Source organism: Oenanthe melanoleuca, chromosome 13 (assembly GCF_029582105.1).
Source record: "Oenanthe melanoleuca isolate GR-GAL-2019-014 chromosome 13, OMel1.0, whole genome shotgun sequence".
Taxonomy (NCBI): Eukaryota; Metazoa; Chordata; class Aves; order Passeriformes; family Muscicapidae; genus Oenanthe; species Oenanthe melanoleuca.
The window spans coordinates 4,760,670-4,784,665 of NC_079347.1; the positions used below are offsets into that span (position 1 = coordinate 4,760,670).

Below are 23,996 nucleotides of genomic sequence, written 5' to 3' on the forward strand. Positions count from 1 at the left end.
CACAGCGTGAGCAGGACAGGGTTTGGTTCTTTCTGCTGCGAAAAGCTTGAGCAAGAAACCATGAAGTGGCCTCAGCAGAGGCAGGGTGAAAGGAGTGTTCTTTGGCCAGGGAGAAGTCTGCAGACTGCTGGGCCTGTGTTCCTCTAAGGGCTGGAGGAGTTTTCTGGAAGGGTTTATTTGTTGCTTTGGTTAAGTGATTTCTGATTTTGGATATTGTCATTGAATCTTTTGTGACCATCCAGCTCCCCCAAGTACATCTCCTCTTAGCTTCTGCCTTAAGCTAAATGTATCCTCACCTCCAAATTCCTGCACAGGTCTGCCTACATGTGTGGTCTGTTTGTTCCCAGTTCCCTTCTGCTGGGCATTCCCTTCTCTCTTCACTCATTCATATCTTTCCAGTCTCCCTTGCATTCTCTGTGTCTTACAGCACTATCCTCACCCCCATCTCAAGCCAACACCTGGAGACAGTCACCAGTCTGGAGTCTCTGTCTGGGCAAGTGGGGATTGCTGGAGCTGGCCCCAAGGATGGATGCTGGACTGGATCTCAAGGCACTGGAACTGACCACCAAAACTAACCCCACTCCAAATCTGAGGCCAGGTACTGTTTACAGGGCGTGGAGTGACAAGGGGGAATGGCTTCAAAGTGAAGGAGAGCAGGATTAGGTGGGATATTGGGAAGGAATTGTTCCCTGGGAGGGTGGGGAGGCCCTGGGATGGAATTCCCAGAGAAGTTGTGGCTGCCCCTGGATCCCTGGCAGTGCCCAAGGCCAGGCTGGACACTGGGGCTTGGAGCAGCCTGGGATAGAGGAAGGTGTCCCTACAGACAAAAGAAGGCCAGAGACAATGATTTCTGCCTTAATTCATTAGAGGGTTATTAAAACATCTTTTTTAAAATATTTTTCTTTGGCCACGCCCTGATTTCTGCAACAGATTCTTTAGCACTGACAAAACCTCCCCAATCCACTGACCACCACAGCAGTGCCAAGAGACTGAGAACAAGGAAAACACAAGTCTCATTTGCAGCAGAGGCAGCAATTAAAAATCCATATCCTTAGTATGAAAAAGATGAAAAAAAAAAGAAAAGGTATGTATTTCTTGTCTGTAATGTCCCATTGGGCTTACTCAGCTCCACAATATCTAGAGGAAATCACTGAGAAGGCTGATAAGGCAGCACAGAGGACATGCCAAAAGCAAGTCAGGGAAATGCAGCTCAACATCTCACGCACAGGGCAGACTCCAGAGGGCCAGAGGATGGGGCAGAACCCGCTAAGCTGCAGTAGCAGGACTGGCTGCCCACAGCAGGACTTGGCAAGTCTTCCAAGGAAACTTCCAGAGCCTTGTTTGAGAAATTCCTCCTTGTCAAGTTGTTTGGGTTCACTTGTTTGCTGCCTGAGGGCCTTTGTGATGTCCTGGTGCTGCTGGATCCTCCCATACTCGTTCTGGTGTAAAAATCTGCTTTCCATGTGTTGAGAGAGCTCAACACAGACCTGACCTTGCACTTGGGTGCCTGAGCTCTTGTACAGCTCACAGCTGGGAAGAAGAGAGGTCATTGTGGAGACCCATTCAGAGAGGTGATTCTGGATGCAGGCACAGCATCCCCATCCCTGCTGGGTACCCACGGAGAGCCAGCCCGTGCAGCAGCTCTGGGAGAGATCCAAAACAGCACTCAGGCAGCAAAGTGCAGCTCCTGCAGACTGCTGGCGCCTGTGCTGGTGAGAGCAACCCAGGCAAGCTGTGCCTGCCCTCCCCAGCCACGTCAGATGCTCTGAGTGCCCACAGCTCCTGGGGAACGCTCCCCTGGCGCCGCCGGGTCTGGCGCCTTTCGTGCCCCCTGCTCCGGGTGGGCTCCATCCCCTCCCTGCCTCCTCACCCAGAAATCAGCTGGGGCTTTGGTCAGGAAGACCTTCAGGAGCTGATTTCCCAGGCATGATGTAGCCAGCAGAAGGAAGCTCTCAGAAGTATTTAGGTATTTAACATCAGTGAGTCAGGGGCCCCTTGTCCAGGATCCAGCAGTCACTGTTCCCAAGGTAAAAGCTCTAATCCAACACCAGAAATTCTGCACTGCTGCACTGCTTCACAGTGGCTCAGCCTTCAGAGCTGGGCAAAACACATGTTTCTCCCCTCCCTTCATGCTCTCAAGTTTCTCACAGCTCCCTGTGTTCAAAGGCCCAGACCCATCTTCCAGGGAAGGGCTCTCCAGCACTGGGTGAGTATTTAAAGCAGTATTTAAGGCTCATCTCCCGGGCATATTTTCACTGACAAGACTAATTTAGATGTCGATGCCAAATGTGTTACCTAAGCCCCAAAGCAAACACTTTGTGGCCTGTATGAGTTTCACAGAGAGGTTTCAGACGTCCCCTTCCCTTCTCTTGAGTATTTCCCACTGGCTGATGTAGGAATCTCACCATCACTGTACAGGCTGTGGGCACTCAAGTCCTTCAAGTCCTGGTCCTGAACTATTCCTCTCCAGTGTAAAGGGAATTCAAGGCATTTAACTCACTAGAGAGCATTACACCTTTGAGAATCAGGTTCTAATCCTCAACTCTCCCCTGCTGCTAATCCCAAATCTCCTTGAGATCTCAGTGTTCAAAGTCCTCTATCCAGGATTTCACCCTAGTTAACTGTTAACTTGCATCTCCCTTTGGCCATGACCTTTGGTCAGGTGTTTGCAGCCTCCTGAACTCCACTGAACACTCAGCACCACAGGTGTGCTGTACAAAGCATGAGGTAAGCCTGGGACAGAGGCTGCAACTTCCTTGTGGCGTTCATTTCCACAGTGGAAAAAGAAAAAAAATACAAAAAAATGTTCTGCTCGCTGCAGCTTTCCCACAGTAAATTCCTGGCACCCAAAATGTGGCAGGAAAACAGGCTTGAAAAATGGAAGTTTGTATTAAAAGCAGGGTAAATTTTCTAGGGGCTTTATGAGTGGCAGATTTCCCTTAGCACTTGCCCACTGTCCCAGAACAAGGGACAGGCCATGTGGCTGCACAGATCCCCTTCTCCACATTTACACATCAGTTATACCCATTCTTATGACTGAAAAATAATCAGATTATTCCTTCTGCCTATTGAGCAGGAAGAAGAGTTGGTTGTTATGTCTTCTTAAGGAAAAAGCTTAGCTATTCAATAAAGAAGGAACTTACACAGTAAATTCAGTAGACACTCATTTATTCTACTGTGTATTTTAAATCCAATGTCACAAAAATAGATGGGCAGCATTACAAATGTGGTACTGATAAACAAACAACACTGCAACAAGACTTTAAGACAACATTGAAAGCTTGCTTTTTGTTCCCTGGAATTTGGGAAGTACTGCCAACACACAGCTTACCCAAATCCTAAGAGGAAGGGCTGAACTTTCATTGCTGATTATACTTAGCACAGCACTTGTATTTGAATTCTTCACCTCCACGCGCATCCTGTTCCTTCAGCAAGATTTCCTCACACGCTGTTATTTATATTTTGAAAACGCTTTATAACATTTTTTTTTTCCTCTTCATTCTCTGCAATGTTTTTTCCTTTTCCTGAACGGCAGTTGTGCTCAGGGCTCCAGGACACACCCTGCAGAAACACAACACATAATCGGGGGCACACGCCCTGCCGAGCAATGCGCTCACCCCGATTCCCAGCCCACCCCGCCACACCAAAATGTGAATAAAGGCACCGGGGGAAATGGCCTGGGGTGGGTCCTGCCACACAACAGCCCAAACAAAAGCCACGGGGCAGTTTTTGGTTGTTTTTACACACCTCTGCAGCAGAAGGGGCAGAAGTGAATAAGCACTGCACCTTCCTAAGAGTCACTGCATTCCCCATTGATGAACGGAGCTGATTGACCCGAGGGATGAGTGTGTGCCCAGCTTTACCTCTGGCAAACAACGCTGCTCATGACCCAGTCACAGCTCCCAGTGCAAGAGCTGTGGCAGGAGCCAGAGGCTAAAATAAAACTCAGCCGTGTGTAAGGAATCCCAAAGGGAACAGAAAAGGAAATCGTATCTGTGAGTGTTACAGGATGTTAGATCACCCCGAGCTGAGATGAACAGGTAAGGATTGAGGTTACACTTGTCTGGGAAAGAGAAAACTTTGAGATTACAAAACTGAGATAAGTAAAATTCATGGAATATGCTGAGTTGGAAGGGATGGTCCAAGTCCAGCTCCTGGTCCTGTACAGATACCCCAAAATCCCACCCTGGCATTTCTGGATAGGTGTCCAAGCTCTCCTGAAGCTCTGGCATTCCCTGGGGACCCTGGGCAGTGCCCAGCACCTTCTGGGGAAAGAAACCTTTCCCAAAATCCAACCTGACCCTCCCTGACAGAGCTCCAGCCCTTCCCTGGGTGCTGTCCCTGTCACAGAGAGCAGAGATTAGTTCAGATCTCCGCTCAGTCTCCTCAAGGCTAAATTATCAAGGATGAATATCAAGTCTACAAATTAACTTTATTAATGTGAATTCAAAAGAGAGATGAAGAATATCCCAGAAACTTGTACATGAATCATTTTACCTGCATAAACAAATTTATTAAATAAATAACCAAGAAGATGATTCAAATAAAGCACTTTTTTAGCCACCATTTTTTTCATAGGAAGGAGGTACCAGTTTTGTTGCTGTGAGGCATTAGTCAGGCATTCAGATAGACTCATCCATATCCATGATCTGATTTATCTGTAAGAAAGTGATCTGGAATGAGGAAAATGCTCTTTTTTGTAAGAAGAATCATGAACACGAATTAGGACTGAAGGGATTTGTTTGCTAATTTAGAACTGAATACTGAATACTGATCTTACTCTGTAGTCTTAGGTGAGTCAATTCATCCTCCTGCTTTAGTTTCTTGGTTGCTAAAGAGGTCTGAAAATATTGGTTTACTGGTTTCAGAGTAGCAGTTTGGCTCAATGAACATTCCCAATGCAATTTAAAGAGAAATTATAGTTTTAAGTCTACCGTTATCAGAAAAAGGTTGGTTTATTGCTCCCATGGAAAAAAGAGTTAACTTTTCCATCAGCTGTCACTATCAGTTTGCTCATTCCAGTTCTAATGGTGGGACAAGCACCTCCAATGAACCCCTTGCTTTTGGTTCCCGTTCTAGCACACACCATGAGCTCAGCAGCCGCACCCAGCTGGACTGGGGACAAATTCCTGTTCTTATCTCCAGCTCGATAGAAGCCTTATGTAATTAAACAATATTGTGACGAGGGTCTTATCTCAGGGCATTAACTTCTTCTTCCCTTGGCAAGGATGTGAGCGAGCTGGACCCAAGCAAAGCTGCTCTGAGCCCACTGCTTTCTCCAGTTTGACCTTTTGGTGGAAAATAAAATCCCCACAACGTGAGCTCTGCCTGCACTGCATTCTTGAGACTCGAGCCTGCAGGAGGAGAACTCTTCAAGGCCACCTCCAGATTTATCTACTGTACAAGTGAAGAGCTTTTGTAAACCCTTCAGCACTCTCTTGGCTCCTGAGAGAGCTGATGCCTCTGCACAAGGCAGTTAATAACAGCTAATGATGTGGGGGCCTTGCCAGCAGCACTTGGTTGTGTAACCACCTCGACAGGCACTGTTTGTTTTGGTTTTTTCCACTACGACCGTTCCCCCTGGCTATGCCTGTGCAATCACTTGACCTCATGAGAGATCAGAATTGTCTCATTAATTTCACTGTGTTGCTCAGTTTTGGAGCACAATGCAAAGTGCAGCAGGATTTTGTGGCTGATCTGTTAGCAATCTGCTGAATGTGCTCGCACAGTGCAGTTGGACAGTTTAGGTGTCTGAGATGGAAAAAAAAAAAAAAAAAACCCACAAAGAAACAATTAGGTATTTTTATCTATTCCCTGGGGGCTTCTGGGGGATAATGCCGTGTTACCTCATACTTGGGATTCCTCCAGTTTAATTTTTCATATTCCCAGTATGAATTATTTTCCCTTTCCTTGAATGAAACTGGTATTGATTAACAGCTTTGACTCTTCAGTACTTTTCCCCTGCTTGTTTCAATCTGCATTTCTTTTCTTTTCTTTTTTTTCTTTTTTTTTTTTTTTTTTTAACCAGGTATGGGTCTAGTTTCTCTGTGAAAGGAGAAAATGGGAATATGTGCATCTCTAAGCACAGAAATGATGACAGCAGGAGGAAGAAAGGTACAGAATAAATCAGAAATGCAGTATAATGCATACTCAGACTGCTGTCATTTCACTCTTTCTCTTGCCCTGCTTTTATACTTAAAAGGCAAGAATAGTTGTATTTTGTTCCTGCAGTGCAGTCTAACCTGCACTGCATGTGAGTGGCAGTGATTCTGAACACAGCAGCAGTCACACTGCCTGCAGCAAGACATCCCTGAGGGATGCTGTCAGCTGGTGACAGAATTACGGGGATGCTGCATGGAGCAGGACAGGATGAGCCTCGTGCACTGCACTGAACCTGACAGGGATGCAGCCAGAAAAATACATGCAGGCAAAATGGAAAGACTGGGAAAATGCCTCATTTAACCAATGGGAAGCTTTTTCTAACTTTAATCCCTTGTCTTAGCAAAAAAATAGATTTCAAAGAGTGGGTGAAAGAGCTGTGCTGGCCCTAAGGAGCTTATCAGAGAATCATGGAATGGTTTGGGTTGGAAGGGAGTTTAAAGATCGGCCAGTGACATCCCTGCCATGGGCAGAGACACCTTCCACTGTCCCAGGCTGCTCAGAGTCCCATCCAAGCTGGCCTTGGACACTTCCAGGGATCCAGGGGCACCCACAGCTTCTCTGGGAATTCCATCCTTCACAGCGAAGAATTTCTTCCCAATATCTAAGCTAAATTTAAAGTGTGCACAGGGATGGAGGGGTGGGTGCTCTTCCTGCCTTTGTGGCACTGGGAGCTGTGAGATTTCCCCTGGCTCTGTGTGCAGACACGGCCCGTGCTCCAGCCACTGGCACACTAACACTGATGGTGTCACTGGGATGCTGAGAGTGCAAAAAGCCAGACAAAGCCTGAAACACCTCCACACTCCGGGCTGGAGCCCCAGGAGGGGCTGAGGGAGTGGAAAGGGGCTCAGAAGGAGAAAAGGAGGCTCAGGGGGAATTTCTGGCTCTGCACAACTCCCTGACAGGAGGGGACAGCCAGGTGGGCATCCAGGAGGAGAGGGGACGGCCTCAGGCTGGCAGGGGAGCTCAGGGTGGACAGCAGCAGGAATTTCCCCATGGAAAGGGTGTCAGGGACTGGAAGTGCCCGGGGAGGTTTGGATCCCCATCCCTGGAGTGTCCAAGGAAGGGCTGGAGGGACACTCAGTGCTCTGGGGACAAAGTGGGGATGGGGCACAGGTGTGGCGGGATGATCTCAGAGCTCTCTTCCAAATTCCGCAATTCCACACCGCCAGCAGCACCCCGAGAGCCGCGGGGCACGGCGAGCACCGAGCGGAACCCGCAAACCATCCCGCACCCCTCACAGCCCTGACAGCCAGCATCCCTCACACTCCTCACAGCCCTGACAGCCAGCATCCCTCACACTCCTCACAGCCCTGACAGCCCTGACACCCCGCAAACCGCGGGAGCCCCGCGGGCCCTGCGGCCTCCGTCCCGCACCCCTCACACCCCTCACACCCCGCACCCCGCACACCCCTCACACCCCTCACACCCCTCACACCCCTCACACCCCTCACGCCCCTCACACCCCGCACCCCTCACACCCCTCGCACCCCGCACCCCTCACACCCCTCACACCCCTCACACCCCTCACACCCCGCACACCCCTCACATCCCGCACCCCTCACGCCGCTCCCCGACCCCGGATCCCGGATCCCGAGCGCGGCGCCTCTCCGTAACCCGGCGGCGGAAGCCCCGTCCGGCCCGGCCGCCCAATGGGCTGGGGCTGCGCGGCGCCGGGGCCGCGGCCGGGGCCGTCACTTCCTGGCCCTGCAGCCGCCGGCAGCGAGGCCACAGCCGGGGCCGGGGGCGCCCGCAGCCCGCCCGCCCTCCCCACCGCCAGCACCATGCCCTTTGACTTCAGGAGGTGAGTGTCGCCGAGAGTCGCGACACGGCCCGCCCGCCCCGCGGGGAGCGGCGGCAGCGCCGGCCCGAGCCGCTCCTCAGCCCGCGGGTGCGCGTGGGATGGGCGGATGGATGGATGGATGGATGGATGGATGGATGGATGGATGGATGGATGGATGGATGGATGGATGGGAGGGGTGTGCACAGGGAAAGGGTGCCCAGCTCCACAATGCGCTTCTAGCCAGCTCAAGGGGGTGTGTGCGCTTTTTGCAGGATAGAGGGAGCAGCGGGATTTTTAGGGTGATGGATGCAGGTGTTGGGGTGGAGGTGCTGGGTTGCTGCTCCTCCCGCAGGTGCCTGGGGTCTCACTCTTTGGGAGGGGGTCACTTTTTGTGGTGGGGCTCCTGCATCACCTTTAGAAGGTCATGGTGCAGCTCCCATGGCAGCTTTAGGGCATCATTGCTTACAGCGGGATTCAAAGCAGTTTTCGAGAGTCATTTCTTACAGTGGAGTTCATTGCAGCTTTAGGTTATCATTCCTTACAGTGGGGTTCAGTGCAGCTTTGAGGAATCATTCCTTTCGGTGGGGTTCACTGCAGTTTAGGGTATCATTCCTTACAGTGGGGTTCACTGCACTTTAGGGCATCATTCCTTACAGTGGGGTTCCCACAGCAGCTTGAGGAGAACACAGTGGGGCTCCCACAGTGGCTTTAGGGGGTCTCTGTTTAGGGTGGAGCTCTCAGAGCATCTTTAAGGGGTCACTCTTTGCAGCGTGTGCCAAAGCTGTGCCACGTGTCTGATGGTTGGAAACCAACATCAACACCTCCACCCTTGGGTTTGCCATTTTGAGCAGCTGCAAGTTTAGGTAGGATTTGACTTTTCTGTGCAGCTCCTGCATCCCCTGGGCTGTGTCAGGTACCAGAGCAGAAGTGAAAAAGACCCTTCTGACTTCACTGGAGCCAAAATAGCAACTGTGGGTTCATTTTCTTTTTTTGAGCTGTTCTTGAACCAACCATTTGCACCTTTCCAAGTTCAGAGATGCCAAGGTGAAGATGCAGAGATGAGTCTTGTCATCCAGATTTTACTACAACAGAAATATTACAATAAAAACCACACTCATTTTGGGGAATGTGCAGTTAACTGCAGTCCTTTCAATGCAGGATCATCATGACCCCTACATGTGCACCCCCTTGATAGTGCAGTGCTTTATTTCTCCCAGACAAAAAGTTGTGCATTATATTTTTACTGTAATTCTAAACCAGGCCTCTCATTTATACAGGCTGACAGGATCCTGTGTGATCCATGGGGCATTGTTGAACATGGAGGCAGTTGCTTCTGAATGAAAACTTGCTGAAGCTGGAAACAGCATCTGCTGGATCATGTGGGATCCGGGGCCCAGAGCCTCGTTTCTGCTTTTGTGTAAAATTTGATAGAAAAATTCTTCTTTGGAGACATTCTGCCAGCTGTGAATCCTATTGCCATCCATTTTCAGACTCATAAAATACGTGAACAATAAGAGATCCTGGCCTGTGGCTGTCACTTTGTAATAGCAGATAAAGAAAATGTTATTTCTGATGTCTTTGAAAATGTAATTTCTGTTGGGTCTCTGAATGGGCATGTGGAAACATTGGCTCACCAAGAGCATAATCATCTTAAGAGACAGCACTGGTGCTTCACTTTGGAATGGAACAAAGATGTTCAGTAAAAGCTGAATTGCAGGGTTTGTGTTAATGAATTACAAAAACAGATACATCAGTTCAGATCTGCATTTTAAAGATTCACAGTTGCAAATAACTCCTTTGTCATTCAGAGTGGAGGATTAGAAATAGACACTTCAAAGCTGTTCCTCAAATAACATAAGCTCACTGAACTTCAGCTTTTCTGCAAGGATGAATTTTTCAAAAGCTGCCATTGATAACAGGAATTTCATATTTAAAGTACAGAGGAGCTATTGTCACGTGCAGCAAACCACTTTCCTGTTTTAGAAGCATGAACAGAGTTCAGGACCAAAAGGTTTGCAAAGGTTAGAGCCCTTTTTAGCTGTTGTGGGTTTTGTTCATAGTGCAGGCAGTGGAACAAAATCTGCTGAGGCTGGAAAATTTTACTGTTGTAGAGGTAAGGTATGATGCACATGTGAAAAAAAATGCACAGGTACTTCCTGACAACTCTAGAACATGCAAAACAAGGCTCTTGGAGGAATAAGGTCACCACCTTAGGTGACCTTAAGGTCACCATTTCTGAATGAAGAAATGACATTTTCACTGTGTAAATGTCAGGGTTTTTCTCTCAGAGGTTTCAGCTGGATATTCTTGGTACCCTGTCTTTACATGCCTATGTATGACTAGAGGTTTGCATTGTTAAGAAACTTTTAGAAATGCCCCTGCATATCTTCTAGAGTCCAGAATTCCATGTGGAAATTCCATTCTGGAGGCCACACATTTCACGTTGCATCTGAAGGAATTCTGTCCTTAGCTGCTCTGCCAAGGACATTTGGGAAGGCAATGTTTTGTTTTTATATCCTCCCCTTTCTTAGAGCTTTATTTTTGGTATTTTAGGGTGGCAGGATGGTGACAGCTGGCACCAGGTGTAGAGAGGGGCATTGCAGACCAGATGGAAGTTTAGACTTTGAGCTCTGTTTCCACACAAAGTAGCTCTAAGAGGAATAGATTCCCCAAATCTTATCTGGAAATGATGGACACACAAATGACAAGTAATTAAAACAGCCCAAGACCAAAAATGTCTCTGTTCTTCACCAACTAAAAGTCAAAGAAATAATTTACTTCTGTGGGACTTATCTCTTTGTTCAGTCTTAAACTTAGCAAGATTGAAAAACCAAAATTGCTTAAAAACCTTTTTTGGAATTTGTCTCCATCAGTCAGTCTGATGTGGAAGTAGCTTGGTTTGTTACCTGTACTTTTTTGTACAATTTTTTTTTCTGTAGGACTTCTGTTTTCTTGGCTTAATCAGTGGTTCCCTTTCCTAATACAAACTGCATTTAATTAATAAATAAACCAATATTTTCACAGTAATCTCACATGAATAATAATTATTCTGTCTCGAGTATCTTTAGGGTTTTAATAATACTCAGTGTTTACCCAATGCTTTTAATTTTTCAAAGCATTTCATTCAGACTAATCCCCCCAGTCCTGTTGTGATGTTGGTACAGGACCAAGTTTGCAGCTTCCAGATTGGATCCTTCAGTACAGGTCTGTTCAGTGCCTGTCACAAGGCACCAGCCCTCCTACAGAACTACTAAATCAGTTTGTATTTCCAGAAGGCCTGGTTCTTTCCTATTTTTTAACACCCATTTGGCTGAAAAAGAGAGACAGATTTTTCCCTTCTCGACCATCTCCTGGTTTTTAGGACTTGTGTCAGCAAAGCAGCTTTGTACGTGTTTGATTGGGGATTTTGAGTTCTCTCACTGGAGCTCAGAGGGTATTTCCTCTTGGAGCCTTTAAGATCTGATGTCACCTGCACACTTGCAGCCTCTGAGGGTGGTTCAAATCATAATTAGATTAAACTCTAAGCCTGGGTCATCTTGAGTGGAGATTGGGAGCCAGCCAGAAGGGCTCCCACATGTGTGATCCCCTTAGCAGGAGGCTGAGCTGGGGCTGGGACTTCAAACTGCTCAGGGGTTGAGAATGACACAAGAAAAATGAGAATTACAGATGTAAAGATGAAGTGACTCCCTTGCAATGGAGGGAGGGTGGAGAGAAGCCCTGCTGCAAGTTCTCTTGGCTCTGGTGGATTTTCTTTGCACCTGCCTATTTGCATGGAAGAGTCACTGGTGGGTTTGTAAAGACTGAAACTTCTGAACCATCTTGGTCACTTTACTTGGTTACACTGAGGAAAAACTAAAATAGGCCACTCTGAAATCAAGTTTTTGTTCTAATTCTGGGTAATTCACAGTTGTGCCCTGACCAGGTGTTTGGCATAGAGTGGCGAATATCTGTGAATCCTTATTTTGCTGTGTAACTGAGAAATTCAGAATTTATTTCCCATTGTTAATCATTGTGATGTTTTCATTCGGGTTTTTTAATTGTTCCTTGTTTGGTTTTGGGGTTTGGTTGTTTTTTTTCACAGTGTAATAACCTGTATGAAGTAACAATGTGCTGTACCCGGATTTTAGAGGTCATGGGAAAGGAGCCAGGCTTAGAAAGGATTTAGATTTAAATGCTGATCTAAAGTGGAAGAGCAAAAACTCTTTTTCCATCTGCACAGTACGACAGGCCCCCACTGTCAGCTGTTCTTTGGCATGTCTGTGATAAATGATATTTCAGTGTGGGTGTGCTGATTCAGACCTGTGGATCATTTTTATTGTTTTGGGACACAGGCAGGTCTTTGCTTTAGTTCCTAAAGGTTTTTTTTTAAATAAGGTTGTTCAGTCTTAACCAAAGACACACTCCAACCTTCCTGCTCTTAGCAAAGGGAGTATGTTTGAGTTTAAATTAGACCTAAGAGTTGTGATGGTGAATAGACAAACTGATGCTCAGACATGTGACCTGGCACAGTTGGGAAATCAATTCCTGACCAAAAGAAAAATGGAGGGGAACCATGAAAGACAGTTTTATTCCTTTTTTTCTGAAGCCTGGAGATTAAAATCAAGTTATTTGCCTGAAGCACACAAATGAATGAGAAGGTGTCTGAGGGGTGATTAGTTTGTAAAAGATTTTTCTCCATAGACTCAAAATCACCTAAAATCTGGTTTGTGCTCATTAATCTGGTCAGGAATCGATTTCACAACTGTGCCAGGTCACAAGTGTGAGCATCAGTCTGTCTGTTCTCTATTCCCCATCACAATTCTTAGGTCAAATTTAAACCCAAACATAATCCCTTTGCCAACAAGCAGTAAGGTTGCAATGATTTTGTCCAAAATATTAATTCCTGTATGTGATTGAGCTGGTAGCCATCACTTCCTAAATTAATGTCTAGGGGCTGTAACACAGCTCTGATTTGGGTAGTTACCGATTTACAGAATTACAGAATCACAGAATACTCTCTGCTGGAAGAAACCCACAAGGATTGAGTCCAGCCTCAGAAATTTGGCATTTTTAGCACCATGCCCTGACAAACTGAGCTCATTTCAGCAGTCACTGCATTTCCATCCCCACCTGCAGCCACGTCTGGGAGCCTGTTCCAGCTGACATTGTGCAATGCCCCTGGTAAACAACCCTTCCAAGTGGTATTGCTGCCACCTTACGTAATGAGCAACGTGGGTTTGGGTGCCAGGCAGTGCCATGAGTAACTTTGGCTCAACAATGGCCCTTTGAGGGCACCTGAGAAATTATTCTGCAGTCACAGCAGTCAGATGGGCAGGCAGAGCTGTACAGACAGAGTCTATTGATGTTTGTGCCACAAATAACTGATTATACATGGTGTGCATGTATGTAAATATTTCTTTCTAAGTCTCCCCAGTGCATCATTTCTCTCAAAATATCATCAGAGTGGAGATTTTTTTTTTTTTTTCCTGAGTAAGTAGGGAAATATTAAGGTCTGGCTTTGTAGGAGAGTTTTGCATTGTTCCTTCTGAACTTTAACTGTCCTTCTTTGTTCAGCCCTTGGTGACACAGATGCTTCCTTCATGCCATCATAGTTCATTGCTGTGAAAATGGCTGAATCACACTGTAAACAGAGCTGAAGCAATGCCTCCAGCCTGGACTGGGAGCTGGGCACCTTGTTCAGCTGGTATTTTGAAGTGTGCTGGTGTATTTTTTAGGCATGTAGTTCAAATGGTGGAGGTGGTGAGGAAAGAACAGTCTTGCAATGAACGAAGAAGTGGAGAATCATCTGTTTTTCTTGTCTTCTGTCCAAGCACAAGCCCTGAAGTGATGTCTAGGTATTGCTGTGCAGAGCCAGCTGCTCTCGAAATGGAAAACTTGGTCTGCCAAAAAATTAACCACAGCCTTGCCACAATCTACAACAGCTTCCTTATGCTGAAATGCCTGAGTATTTTAGTAGTAAATCTTTATACTGAGATGTCTGAGTATTTCAGTAATAATCATGGCAGACACACACAAGATGTAGCTGGCCAGTGCAACTCACTGTTTGAATTGTGTGTGTTTGGGTGTTTGTTTTCCTGTTTGGTGTTTTTTGAAGGATGTTTCCAAATGAGATGTATTTAGTTTAATTCAGAGAAGCCAGAAAGATTGGCATGTAATAGAAGAACCTTCAAAATGCTGTGTTAAAATGTGCAGGCCTGTATTGCTGCTGACAGGATTTCAGGAGGTCATGATTCCTTAGTGTTTATTTAACAATTAAATAAATTAAAGCAGATCACTGGCTTCCAAATTGTCCCTCTCCATAGACCACTGTGTGCCCCATAAAAAATCAGTAATGTAAATGTGACTTTGTTTTCTGATAAAGGTGAAGTCTTCAAGCCTTGCTTGGATTCTGTGTCGCTCTAAATGAAATGTGACCCAACTGCTCTGAAATTTGAATGTGGCTGCTGCACTATAACAGATGATAGCTGTACCAAAAACCAGTGGTAAACCTGCAAGTTGCAGCTCTTGAATCTGTGTTAGTTATGTTTTTTTAGTGGGCATCCATACAGATATTTCTTGGAAATTGTGTCAAACCAGGAACTTGACTTGGAAGCCAGGTGATGCAGAGGAGTTGTACTTGCTTGTGGGTAACACATGCAAATAAAAAACAGGACTGAGTTGTAGAAGCTTGTACAGAAAGTCTTGTCTTCTTGAGTTGGAATTGAAATAGAAGAACCTGAGCTGGTCACTGCAGAGTTCCTGATATTCTGGAAAAGTACAATATATTTGAATCCCTTGTATGGGATAGGAGTTTCTCTTACTGATATGGAGAAATCTGTCTCTGCAGTAGGAATGGATTGGCCTGTGTGCTTTTGAGGGAAGTCTTATGAATATGGACTTGTTTTGTTCACATATCCCTCTCTCCTTTTCTTTTTTTGTGTTTTTTTTTTTTTTTTTTTTTTTTTTTAATTCCCTGGATGTTATATTTCTTCCTGCTCTTTTGTACCAATCTCTGATTTTTGTGCTGAGCAAGCGCAGCTGGGACTTAAACCAGAGAGCAGCTTCCCCAGATACAACCTGCACATTTTTGATGCTGAAATAGTTCATGTTGATCTTGTTTCAAGGTGTTCAGCAGTGCAAGGCAGCAGCAGAGCCTTAGTGTTTTGTCATTCCTGGGGAAGACTGTGGTACAGCTCTTTTTTCCCATAGCTCTCTGTGGTTGTCTGTAGGTAAATCCTTGGAAATCACAGTCCAGCTTTTTCAATGTCTGCTGCAGGTTTTGTTTGTTTGTGGGAAGGGAATGTGGCAGAAGGTTGAGAGCCCTGAGCTGTCCCATTAGGAGAAGGAGAAATGTTCAGGACCAAGGGGATCACAAAGGATGGAAGTGCTGGGGAGCTGCAGGAACAAGAATCTCTGAAGAGCTGAAGGCTCTGTCCCAGGAAGGGTTACAGTCAGCTTATGACATTCAAATATCTGAACAATCTGCTTCATTTGGGGAGCAGCCATATATGTTTAATGCTCTTCCCCGTTCTCTCTGCTCTCCAGAAAATGCTGCTCCCACTCAGGAGTACAATGGCTCCTACAGTCCAGCAAAGGGCTGGATCCTTTAAATACCACTCCCCTTACTTGAACATTTTTTCTTCGTGACACTTTTCTCCTGTTTTGATGAAGCAGAATGTAATTTGCTTGCTTTATTAAAAATACATTTCTCTTCCATCCTTCATCTTGACACCTGCTTCACTGCCTAAAAGGAAATAAAATGCTTGCTGGCAAGATTCCACCTTTGAGTATTTGAGATTATATTTTCCTCCTCCTCCTCCTAATTGCCTTTGGAATGTGTTTGAGGCTCACATTTTATTTTGAAGGAAAAAGAAAAGTGATGTACCTCTTCCTGTCTTCCATCCTTCAGTGTCACCTAAAATAGTTGCACTTTTGGCATATTGCAGCAATACAATTGCTGCATGTACTCCTGAGAGAACAAGCTTGATATGCACTGGAAGAATAAAACCACAAAATTTGGCACATGGTTGACAAAAAGGTGTTCTGCAGGACAGCACAATAGAACCACAGAGCAGGCAGGAAGGAGGAAAAAAGAGAACTGGCTCCTTGGAAAGGAATCAATCTAAGTGGGAGCAGAATGTATGAATTTTCATGCCTTTTTTTTTTCAGCAGCTGCTGTGAGGATTGAAAGTGTTTTGTCCTAGAAATAAATGGGTTTGTTTTTCTGTCCCTATGCAGATCCTGTACCTGCTAAGTACCCAGCAGGCCAGATGACATAATGTGCTCAGGCTGGTGCCTCCCAGGTTCTCTCAGCCCCTTTCCCTAAATGTCCACTTACCCAAAGGCTGGATTATATAATTAATGACAGTCCTGGCCTACCCTTGTTTTCTTGTTCTCAGTACTCCTCCTTGTTTCAGACACTTCCTCTGTTAGTTTCATTATGTTCTTGGAACTAGAATTAAGAGGGAGGAGCTGGCTGGCAAGGAAACCTATTCCTGCATTTCACTCCTGGGTTTGTAAGTGTGGACAGTCAGCAGGTCAGAAAAAAAAAATCCCGTTTGCTTTGAAAACTGAGTGTGATGTGAGTGAGAAGTCACTCATACAGCATTTGAAAAATTGCCGTCTTCACCTGCTTGATAAACTGGTTTAAAACTCCATCAGCCCCTCCACCTCCCTGTCTGGTCCTTCTCATATCCGAGCTTGCTCAAAGGAATTGCAGATTAAACAGTTCCCGATGTAATTGTGAAGCTCAGGTTCTGCAGTTTGTGTTCACGTCCCATTGTGTGTAAATGAGAACTGGCTGATTGCTTAACGATGCGTTTGTTAATCTTCTAAAACGTGTTAATGACTGCTTGGTATTTACAAGTATCGGCTTATTGGTCCGGCTTTGGAAGTGTGTTTGCATCTCCAGCTCTCACTCAGGGCCAGGCTTTGGTGTTTGTGTATTCAGTGTTTATTTTCTGTGTTTGTGCATTCCGTGTTTATTTTCTGTGTGAAACTGCGATTAGCAGGATCGCTTATCTTATTTTGCACATGCTTCAAAGTTTGTGTCCCAATTCACAAAACCAGCAAGACTGGTCACAAACTGCTCTCCAGGCACAGCCCTGGTACTGAACCAAGCTCTGCTCTTTGAGAGCACATCCAGTTTGTTTTCCTAAAGCCACCTTCCTGCTGCTTTCCTTGTACAGACCTTCAAAGAACCAGAGAATCACAAAATATTCTGAGCTGGAAGGGACCCACAGCTCCTGGAGACAGACATCCCAACAATCCCATCCTGTGCACTCCAAACTCTCCTGGACAGCCTTGGTCAGGGCCCCACGAATCTCTGGGGAAAGAACCTTTTCCTAATGTCCAGCCTAAAATCCCCCCAACCATTCCTTCAGGTAGAACTTGGAGCTTTGCTAGTTGAGCTTCAGATATTTGCAGTTTTCCCATCTCTTCCCACGTGCTGGAGGGAAAGGTGGGCAGATGTTGCCAGGTGCTGCTGTGCAGAATGAACAGGCTGAAGAAGAAAGGTTTAATTGAGTGGAACAGGAATTACACAGTGAGTCACAACAAACTCAGGTCTGTTGGCTCCCACTGCTCATCCCATCCCTGGGATCTCAGCCTGGCTCTGCCAGAGCTGTCCTGAGCTGCTCTCTGCACATCATGTTCTCATCTGCCAGCAGACAGGAAACATAGAAATGTCATCTAAACAAAGAATTAGCAGAATGAAGGGCTTAAAAGTAGGTAGTTCCTATTTTCTGGCCCTGCTGCTGACTTCCTACCATTGTTTTCCCATTTAAACAGATTTCACCTACTTGGTTGGGTTGGGAGGAGAGTGATTGATTTTATTATCTGTGCTGGGTTGTAGGAGCTAAGTGTTCTTGCAGAGTTGTCAGAACATGCATTTGTCTTTGGGTGGGAAGAAAAACAAAGAATTAAATCTTGAACTAATATTTCTCAGTGAAAATAGAAAAAATGGTTTCTCTACACATGTAAGAATAAGGCAGCTCTACTTCTTCACCTGTTTTAGAATGAATTTACTATGTGAAGAAATTCTTCTTTCTTTGCTAGGTTTGGGGAGCAAAGTTGGACAGGTACAGCAAAGACCACAGAAAATACAGAGGGCACTGGAGCTCACCACTTTTTTGTGTCAAGTAAGAGAGGCTTTGCTTTTAAAGGCCAGGCTTTTCTTGATGCTTCCCCATTAAAGCCCATCCTTTCCCAGTTAATTTGCTCCAAAATGCTGGTCAGACCAGGTCTGACTTTTTTTAAAATTTTTTTTCTGTAGCAGCTCTCAAGCACCTGGGGAACATAATCCAGCCCAGGGCATTGCTGAGCAGCCTGTGTCCCTTGCCCTGCCTTCTTTTTATTCCTGTCCTCAGCAGCAGTCTGGTGATGCCCAGCCCCTCTCAGGGTCACTGAGCAGAGGGGAGATGTGTCCTGCTCCTGCCTTATCTGTGTCCCAGATCCCAGCTGTTCTCCAGGGCCATCTTTACTGTTTTACTTCACATACTCTGTCCTTAGGCACATGGAATGGGGTAAGTGATCTTTGAGGCCACCTCTGCACACCCCAGCTGTTACACTGCTGAATTAGGGCAATTTAACAGGTAAAGAGGTTAATATTCTTATCTCTGATCCTGGGCACAGGAGTTCTGGGGATGGTTTCAACAACTGTGAGCAGTAAAACTCCCCCCAACTACTTCAGACAGGCATCTGGGATTTTATTTTTATTTTTATTTTTTAAGTAGATGGTATTTTTCCAATCAAAGTAGCGCCGTGTGTGCAAACCTGACACAGCTGTGCTGTTTGTTCTACCTCTGTATTTCCCTCAGCTTGAGCTGTCACATTGAAAGCTAAATTGGTGGCTTTAGATTTATCCATTTTACAGAAGTAACAGCTTTGCTTTTCAAGATTACCACGAGTGTCTGATGTGCTTTGCAGGAGGGAATGAAGCCAGCAAAGCGTGTTCTGATGGAAGTACCTGCCTGTCTCTGGTGGAGTGAGACTGTGACTAAGCCTGCTGGGTTTTATTTGGAGCTGAATGGCCCCTGAAGAGGTTAAAAGCCACCTGATGGCTTGTGCTCCTCACCTGGTGTGCTTGGGCTCCTGGTGCCCAGCAGCTCTGTTGACAGAGCGGGGATGAATTGTCCCAAAGTCATTGTTTGGGAGCAGTGACCCAAGGGAACAGAGGAGGAGTCCTGCCTGTTAAACAACTTGGAAGCTCTTAGCTAAGTGATTAGATTTTTTATTTAAAATCTATTTTTTTCAGTAACCCTGCAGTATTCTCTATGCCTTTTTTTTTTTTTTCTAGCCCCATCTATTTTTTTATCTGTCTCAAGAGATCAGTTCTGGAGGCAGCAGTTTCATAGGATGGGTCAGGCTGGAAGGGACCACAGAGGGTCACTGGTGCCACCTCCCTGCTGCAGCAGGGCCACCCCAGAGCTCAGGGCACAGCAGAGTGTCCAGTATGGTCTGGAATGTTCATCCTTTGCTGAGATGCTCCAGGCCCTTCCTCAGCTCCACAACCTGTGCTGGATCTGCTCCAGGAGCATCCATTCCTCATCTAGAAGCTGCAGCCTGAGAATCCGATTTACTTCATTAAACCATTTATTTCCTTTATTTATTTCTGTTTTGGATGCTGGGGAGAGGGCTGGCAGTGCCATCCCAGGGTGTTGCAGTGGCTGATCACAGACCCCACCATGCCAGCTTTTCTCTTGGCCATCTCTAGTTCTGAAGCTTTGCTGAGATGACCAGAGGTGCTGCCTGAGAAGTCAGCAGAGCAGACAGACAGAAATGTCCTTGTCACTGGGCAGCATGCCTCTGCTGGGAAGGTTTCTCTAGAAATACCACTGGGGATTAAAGCCAGGGCGTTTCCATTTGTGTCTCCAGCCTGAGTGATGCTGCTCTGACAGCAGGCAGAACTTCCTTTTCATACCTTGAATTCACATGGAAAATAACCAATGTGCCCTGGGTTTTTTCCTCCCCTTCTCCTCCAGGCTGCACTGATTTGGGGAAGGGAAGCTTGTGAGACAGGGTGGTTAAACTCTGATCTCCCCTTTGTCACACCAACCTCCTCTGAAGTGTTCCTGGAGAGAGAAAATGGAGTCTGTTTGTGCACAGTCATCTTTGAATGTCAGATGGACTTAATCCAAGTTATATTTACCATGACTAAGTTTCCCTCTGCTTCCCATGCCCTCCTAAAAAATGATGAAGTGTTTTATGCAAAGTGGATTCTCAGCTGTAATTGGTATCTCTGCTAAGAGCCTTAATAGTAGCAGCTACTGAATGAATCATGATCCATAAACTCTTTTTCTAGTAAAGGGTCTTCCAGAGGTGGGAGCAGCAGGAATGTGAGGAAACAAAGCTGTGAGGTGGGATGGGGGGAGACTGTTCAGAGCCCTTGTTCCAGCTCATTTCACGTGCACTCAGATGTGTTTCCTGGAGTGGGGCTGAGGTTGCTCATTCTCTTCTTGCTTCACACCTGCCTTGGTTTCCTGAATTGCCACTGCAGCTCTTCTGTCATGAAATCAAACTTCAAAATGGACCCAAGTTATACAAACCTTGTGGGAAGAGCTGGGTGTCCCTGCACCAGATCTGTAAGTCCTGTTAACCCAATTAAAGGGGATGGAACCAACCATCTCTGCTCTCTGCGTGCAGTAAAACTACAAAAAGGTTCAGGGAGGCAGGTAGGAAATGGTAAGAGGAAGAACAGAAGTGTGTCAAGTGACAAATCCCAGGGTTATGTCCTTGTCTCCAGGGAAAACTCATCCCCAGAGCTGAGGATGATTCCTCTCTTTAAAAGCACTCAAATAGAAATTGTAGTTGCCTGGATTCACTGATATCTACATGAAATAATTAGAGAGGCTTGTGTAATTCTGAGGGATGTGCCCTAAAAATGAATTTCTTTAGAATGTCTAAATGACAGATGCTCTCAAAGAAGAGGCAGTGGGTTTTTTTCAAGCCTGTTATCAGACAGACCTGCCTCAAAGTTACTCTTATCAAAAACCAAATGGATGCTGGCATGGGCTTGACTGTGTTTGGCACCTGCCTTGCTCTCTGTGTCTTTCACTGTGCTGGAGTTTTTTTGATGTTGTTTTCATCAAAAGCCATCTGGGATTGTTGTTTTGAATGAATGTTCCCAGAAATGCACAGTGCAGCAGTTTTGCTGAAGGAGAAAACCTGAGTAACAATAAAGTACTTTATCTTCTTTTGATAAAAAGCACCTTTTCTTTTTTTTTTCCAAGACTGAGTTTTTTAAAACATAATGTCTGCATGGGCTGCCTGTGTGTCATTTCTTGAACATGACAAGTACAGTGTGTAACAGGATAAATTCTTTCTTCCATTTGTAACTGGGTTTACTGGTGAGTATGTCATGAGTGGACTCTGTAAAGAACAGGCAAGCTCTTTGTTTAGTCAGGAATTGGACAAATAGTGACCTCATGCCTTCTTGAGATTTGAGGTTTGATCCCCTTTGCAAGGAGGACTGGACAAATGGGGAAAACCAGCAGCAGAAATATTCTAGATATTCCACTAGAATTTATCTCCAGTTTGCAGCTCCTTGCAGATGAATGGGGAGGGGCATTACCAGCAAACAAGAAGGGTAAACAAGGTTTGGTAGCTGTTTTAACCTGCTTGTATTTATTCCCAGTTCTGGCATTAAGTAATTCCTCAAAGACCAACTTGGTGTCTGCCTAAAAATGCAGTTTTAGCTGCTGTGCAAGGTTTAGAGCAAAATATTAGTGTATTTTTGGTGTGACCATGATTTCAAAGGAGATGTGAAAAACCAGACTTATTCCTGCCTTCTGCCTTAGGCAGCTGCCTTGGGAGTGAAGTCATTGCACTGCAGACACAAATTCTGTGTGAGAAGAGGGATCTCCACAGAAACCTGAGTGGTGTGGCCCAAATCAGCCTCCCACCAAAGGGCTGAAGAGAGGGATTGTTATTTCTGTGCTTCTTTGTGCTGTCTTTTCAACTGGAGCCCTTTGAGTGAGGGTTTTGTTGATCCAGGAAGCCACCTCAGCCTAGAAAGATTTTTCTTTATTTTTCTTTATTATTCTTTATTAAAGGTTATTCTTTATTTCCACCCCGTGTCTTTGTGTCATGGTTGTCTTGCCTTTCTCAACCTGCAGCCCCCATCTCTTTCTTAGGGAAGTCATGTTTCTTACCAAGAAGGAAACAGTCAGGGATGACATTTCTACTGACCCTAAACCCCTTTTTTCAGGATCTGAGGGTCCCAGGATGGGTCAGGTTTGAAGGAGCCACAGTGGGTCACTGGTCCAACCTTTTACATCCAGATAGTTGTGGAATATCCCCAGCAAGGGAGACTCCCCACCCTCAAAGTTGACTTTTTTTCTCTGTATTTGATAATTCCTCCTTTGTGTAGTTTAGTCACTTCTGCTGTAGAATTGTCATGTGTTTGATTAACTTCATAGTGAAGTTTTGTGTCTGCTGGAAAATGTGTTGTGCCTGCAAGTCACTTCAGGTTTTTTATTAGTGAAACAAATTGGTTCAGCAGCACCAGGCTATCTCATTTATTTAAAGAGATCTCAAAGCTACTGATGTGTAATAAAATTAAGGTAGTTGTTCACTCCACACTGGACTCGTTACTGAGAGTGAGTAATGTCACCAGGAATTAGTGACCTCAGCTCCAAATGTGGTATCTGCTGAAAAATAGATGTCACTTCTCAAGGCTGGTGAACATGGGAGGTGGAGAATCAAGAGTTGTTTCAACACCCACATTCTTCTGGGTGAATCACAGCCATGGACCCTTTCTGCTGAGCCAAGATGACAATGGTGTATTTACACCACCACAGACCAGCTAAAAGTCAATTGGTTTTGTTTTTTTCTTTAAATCATCTTTGACATCAAAAATGTAATTTGTTGTAATGAATGATCACAGCCTCCAACTTTCAGGACATGCTGAAGTACCTACAATAGAACCAGTGTGCTTCAAAGAGAAGAGTGATGTTTAAATATTTGGTTCTCCTGGGGTAAGACATAATCTGCTTGAAGAACAAAACCATTTTTCCCCTGTCTGTGAGCATTAATTTCTGGAAAGGGACAAAAATTAATCTTTTTGCTGCTGATTTACAGTGCCTGAATTCTGTTCTGTGCCCAAGTGCCACATGAGAATGTGTTACAGTTCTGCTTGATTAACTGGAATCCAAAATACAGCCCAAGAGCTCCAATACAGCCTTTCCCTGGCCCCTCAGGTAAATCAGTGAAACCAGACCTTGCAGAATGGTACAGGAAAACTTCCCAGAGCTTCTGCTGGGTCTTTGCACACAGTAATTTTGGGAGAAATTCAGCCCTGGGTGCCATGGCCAGTGCATCCCTCCTGTCTCTGTGCCAGGGACAGGTGGGCAAATGCTGGAAACTGAAGGAGGAATTACTGCTTTTCCTTCTCTGATATGAACTCCTTTGTGTATCAGAGCTTCCATTTGCTACAGGACATTCAAATTTAACAATTTTCTAGTTAGTTCTACTTAAAAGTTGTTGGGTTTTTTTAATTGCCTCACATTCTTTGCTTCTTGTTCATGAAAAACGTAACAGTGCCTTACAGAGTTGTTAAAAACGTTCTTTTCAGATTCCAGAGATGTCAGAGAGGATTCTTCTGTTTTGGAAGTGTGGAAATCTTCAGTGAAATAATGTATTTATTACTTCATTTCCTGAAATATTTCGGGTCCAAACTTGAAGCTGTTCAAGTGTACATAAAGCCCTGGCAGGCAGCCCTGCCTGTGGCAGCTCCTGCTGAGGGACTGAGCTCATCCTCTGCTCAGGTGAAGCTTCAGCCCTGGAAAAAACCAGTGTTTGGGTCCTGTGCCCTCCCTGGCACTGATGCAGCAGTCACAGCTCAGGTGAGAGCCCTGCAGAGCTGCCCCAGCACAGCGAGGAGCTGGAGCTGTGGAGAGAGCCCAGGGGAGGCTCCAGGATGGGCAGAGGGATGGAGCAGCTCTGCTGGGAGAGCTGGGATTGTTCACCTGCACAGGAGAAGCTTTGGGGTGACACAATTGTGGCCTCACAGTGCCTGAAGGAGCTGCAGGAGAGATGGAGAGAGAATTTTACCAGGGCTTGGAGAGACACAATACTG

General features: G+C 45.6%; 1 protein-coding gene and 1 long non-coding RNA gene across 2 annotated transcripts in view; one reads left to right on the forward strand and one right to left on the reverse strand.

Moving 5' to 3' along the window:
- Positions 1-3,151: 3,151 nt before the first annotated feature.
- LOC130258905 (uncharacterized) lies at positions 3,152-5,228 on the reverse strand. Its single transcript, XR_008841555.1, has 2 exons — positions 4,781-5,228; positions 3,152-4,658 (listed from the first exon to the last, which is right to left on the reverse strand). It is a non-coding gene; the product is annotated as an uncharacterized LOC130258905 (long non-coding RNA).
- Positions 5,229-7,796: 2,568 nt separating this feature from the next.
- The window catches only part of ERGIC1 (endoplasmic reticulum-golgi intermediate compartment 1), a 56,911-nt gene continuing 40,711 nt past the window's right edge, over positions 7,797-23,996 (forward strand). Inside the window, exon 1 of the mRNA XM_056502648.1 lies at positions 7,797-7,963. Within this exon, the coding sequence (XP_056358623.1) occupies positions 7,812-7,963 (152 nt within the window). The 5' untranslated portion in view covers positions 7,797-7,811. The remainder of the gene's footprint in view (positions 7,964-23,996) is intronic.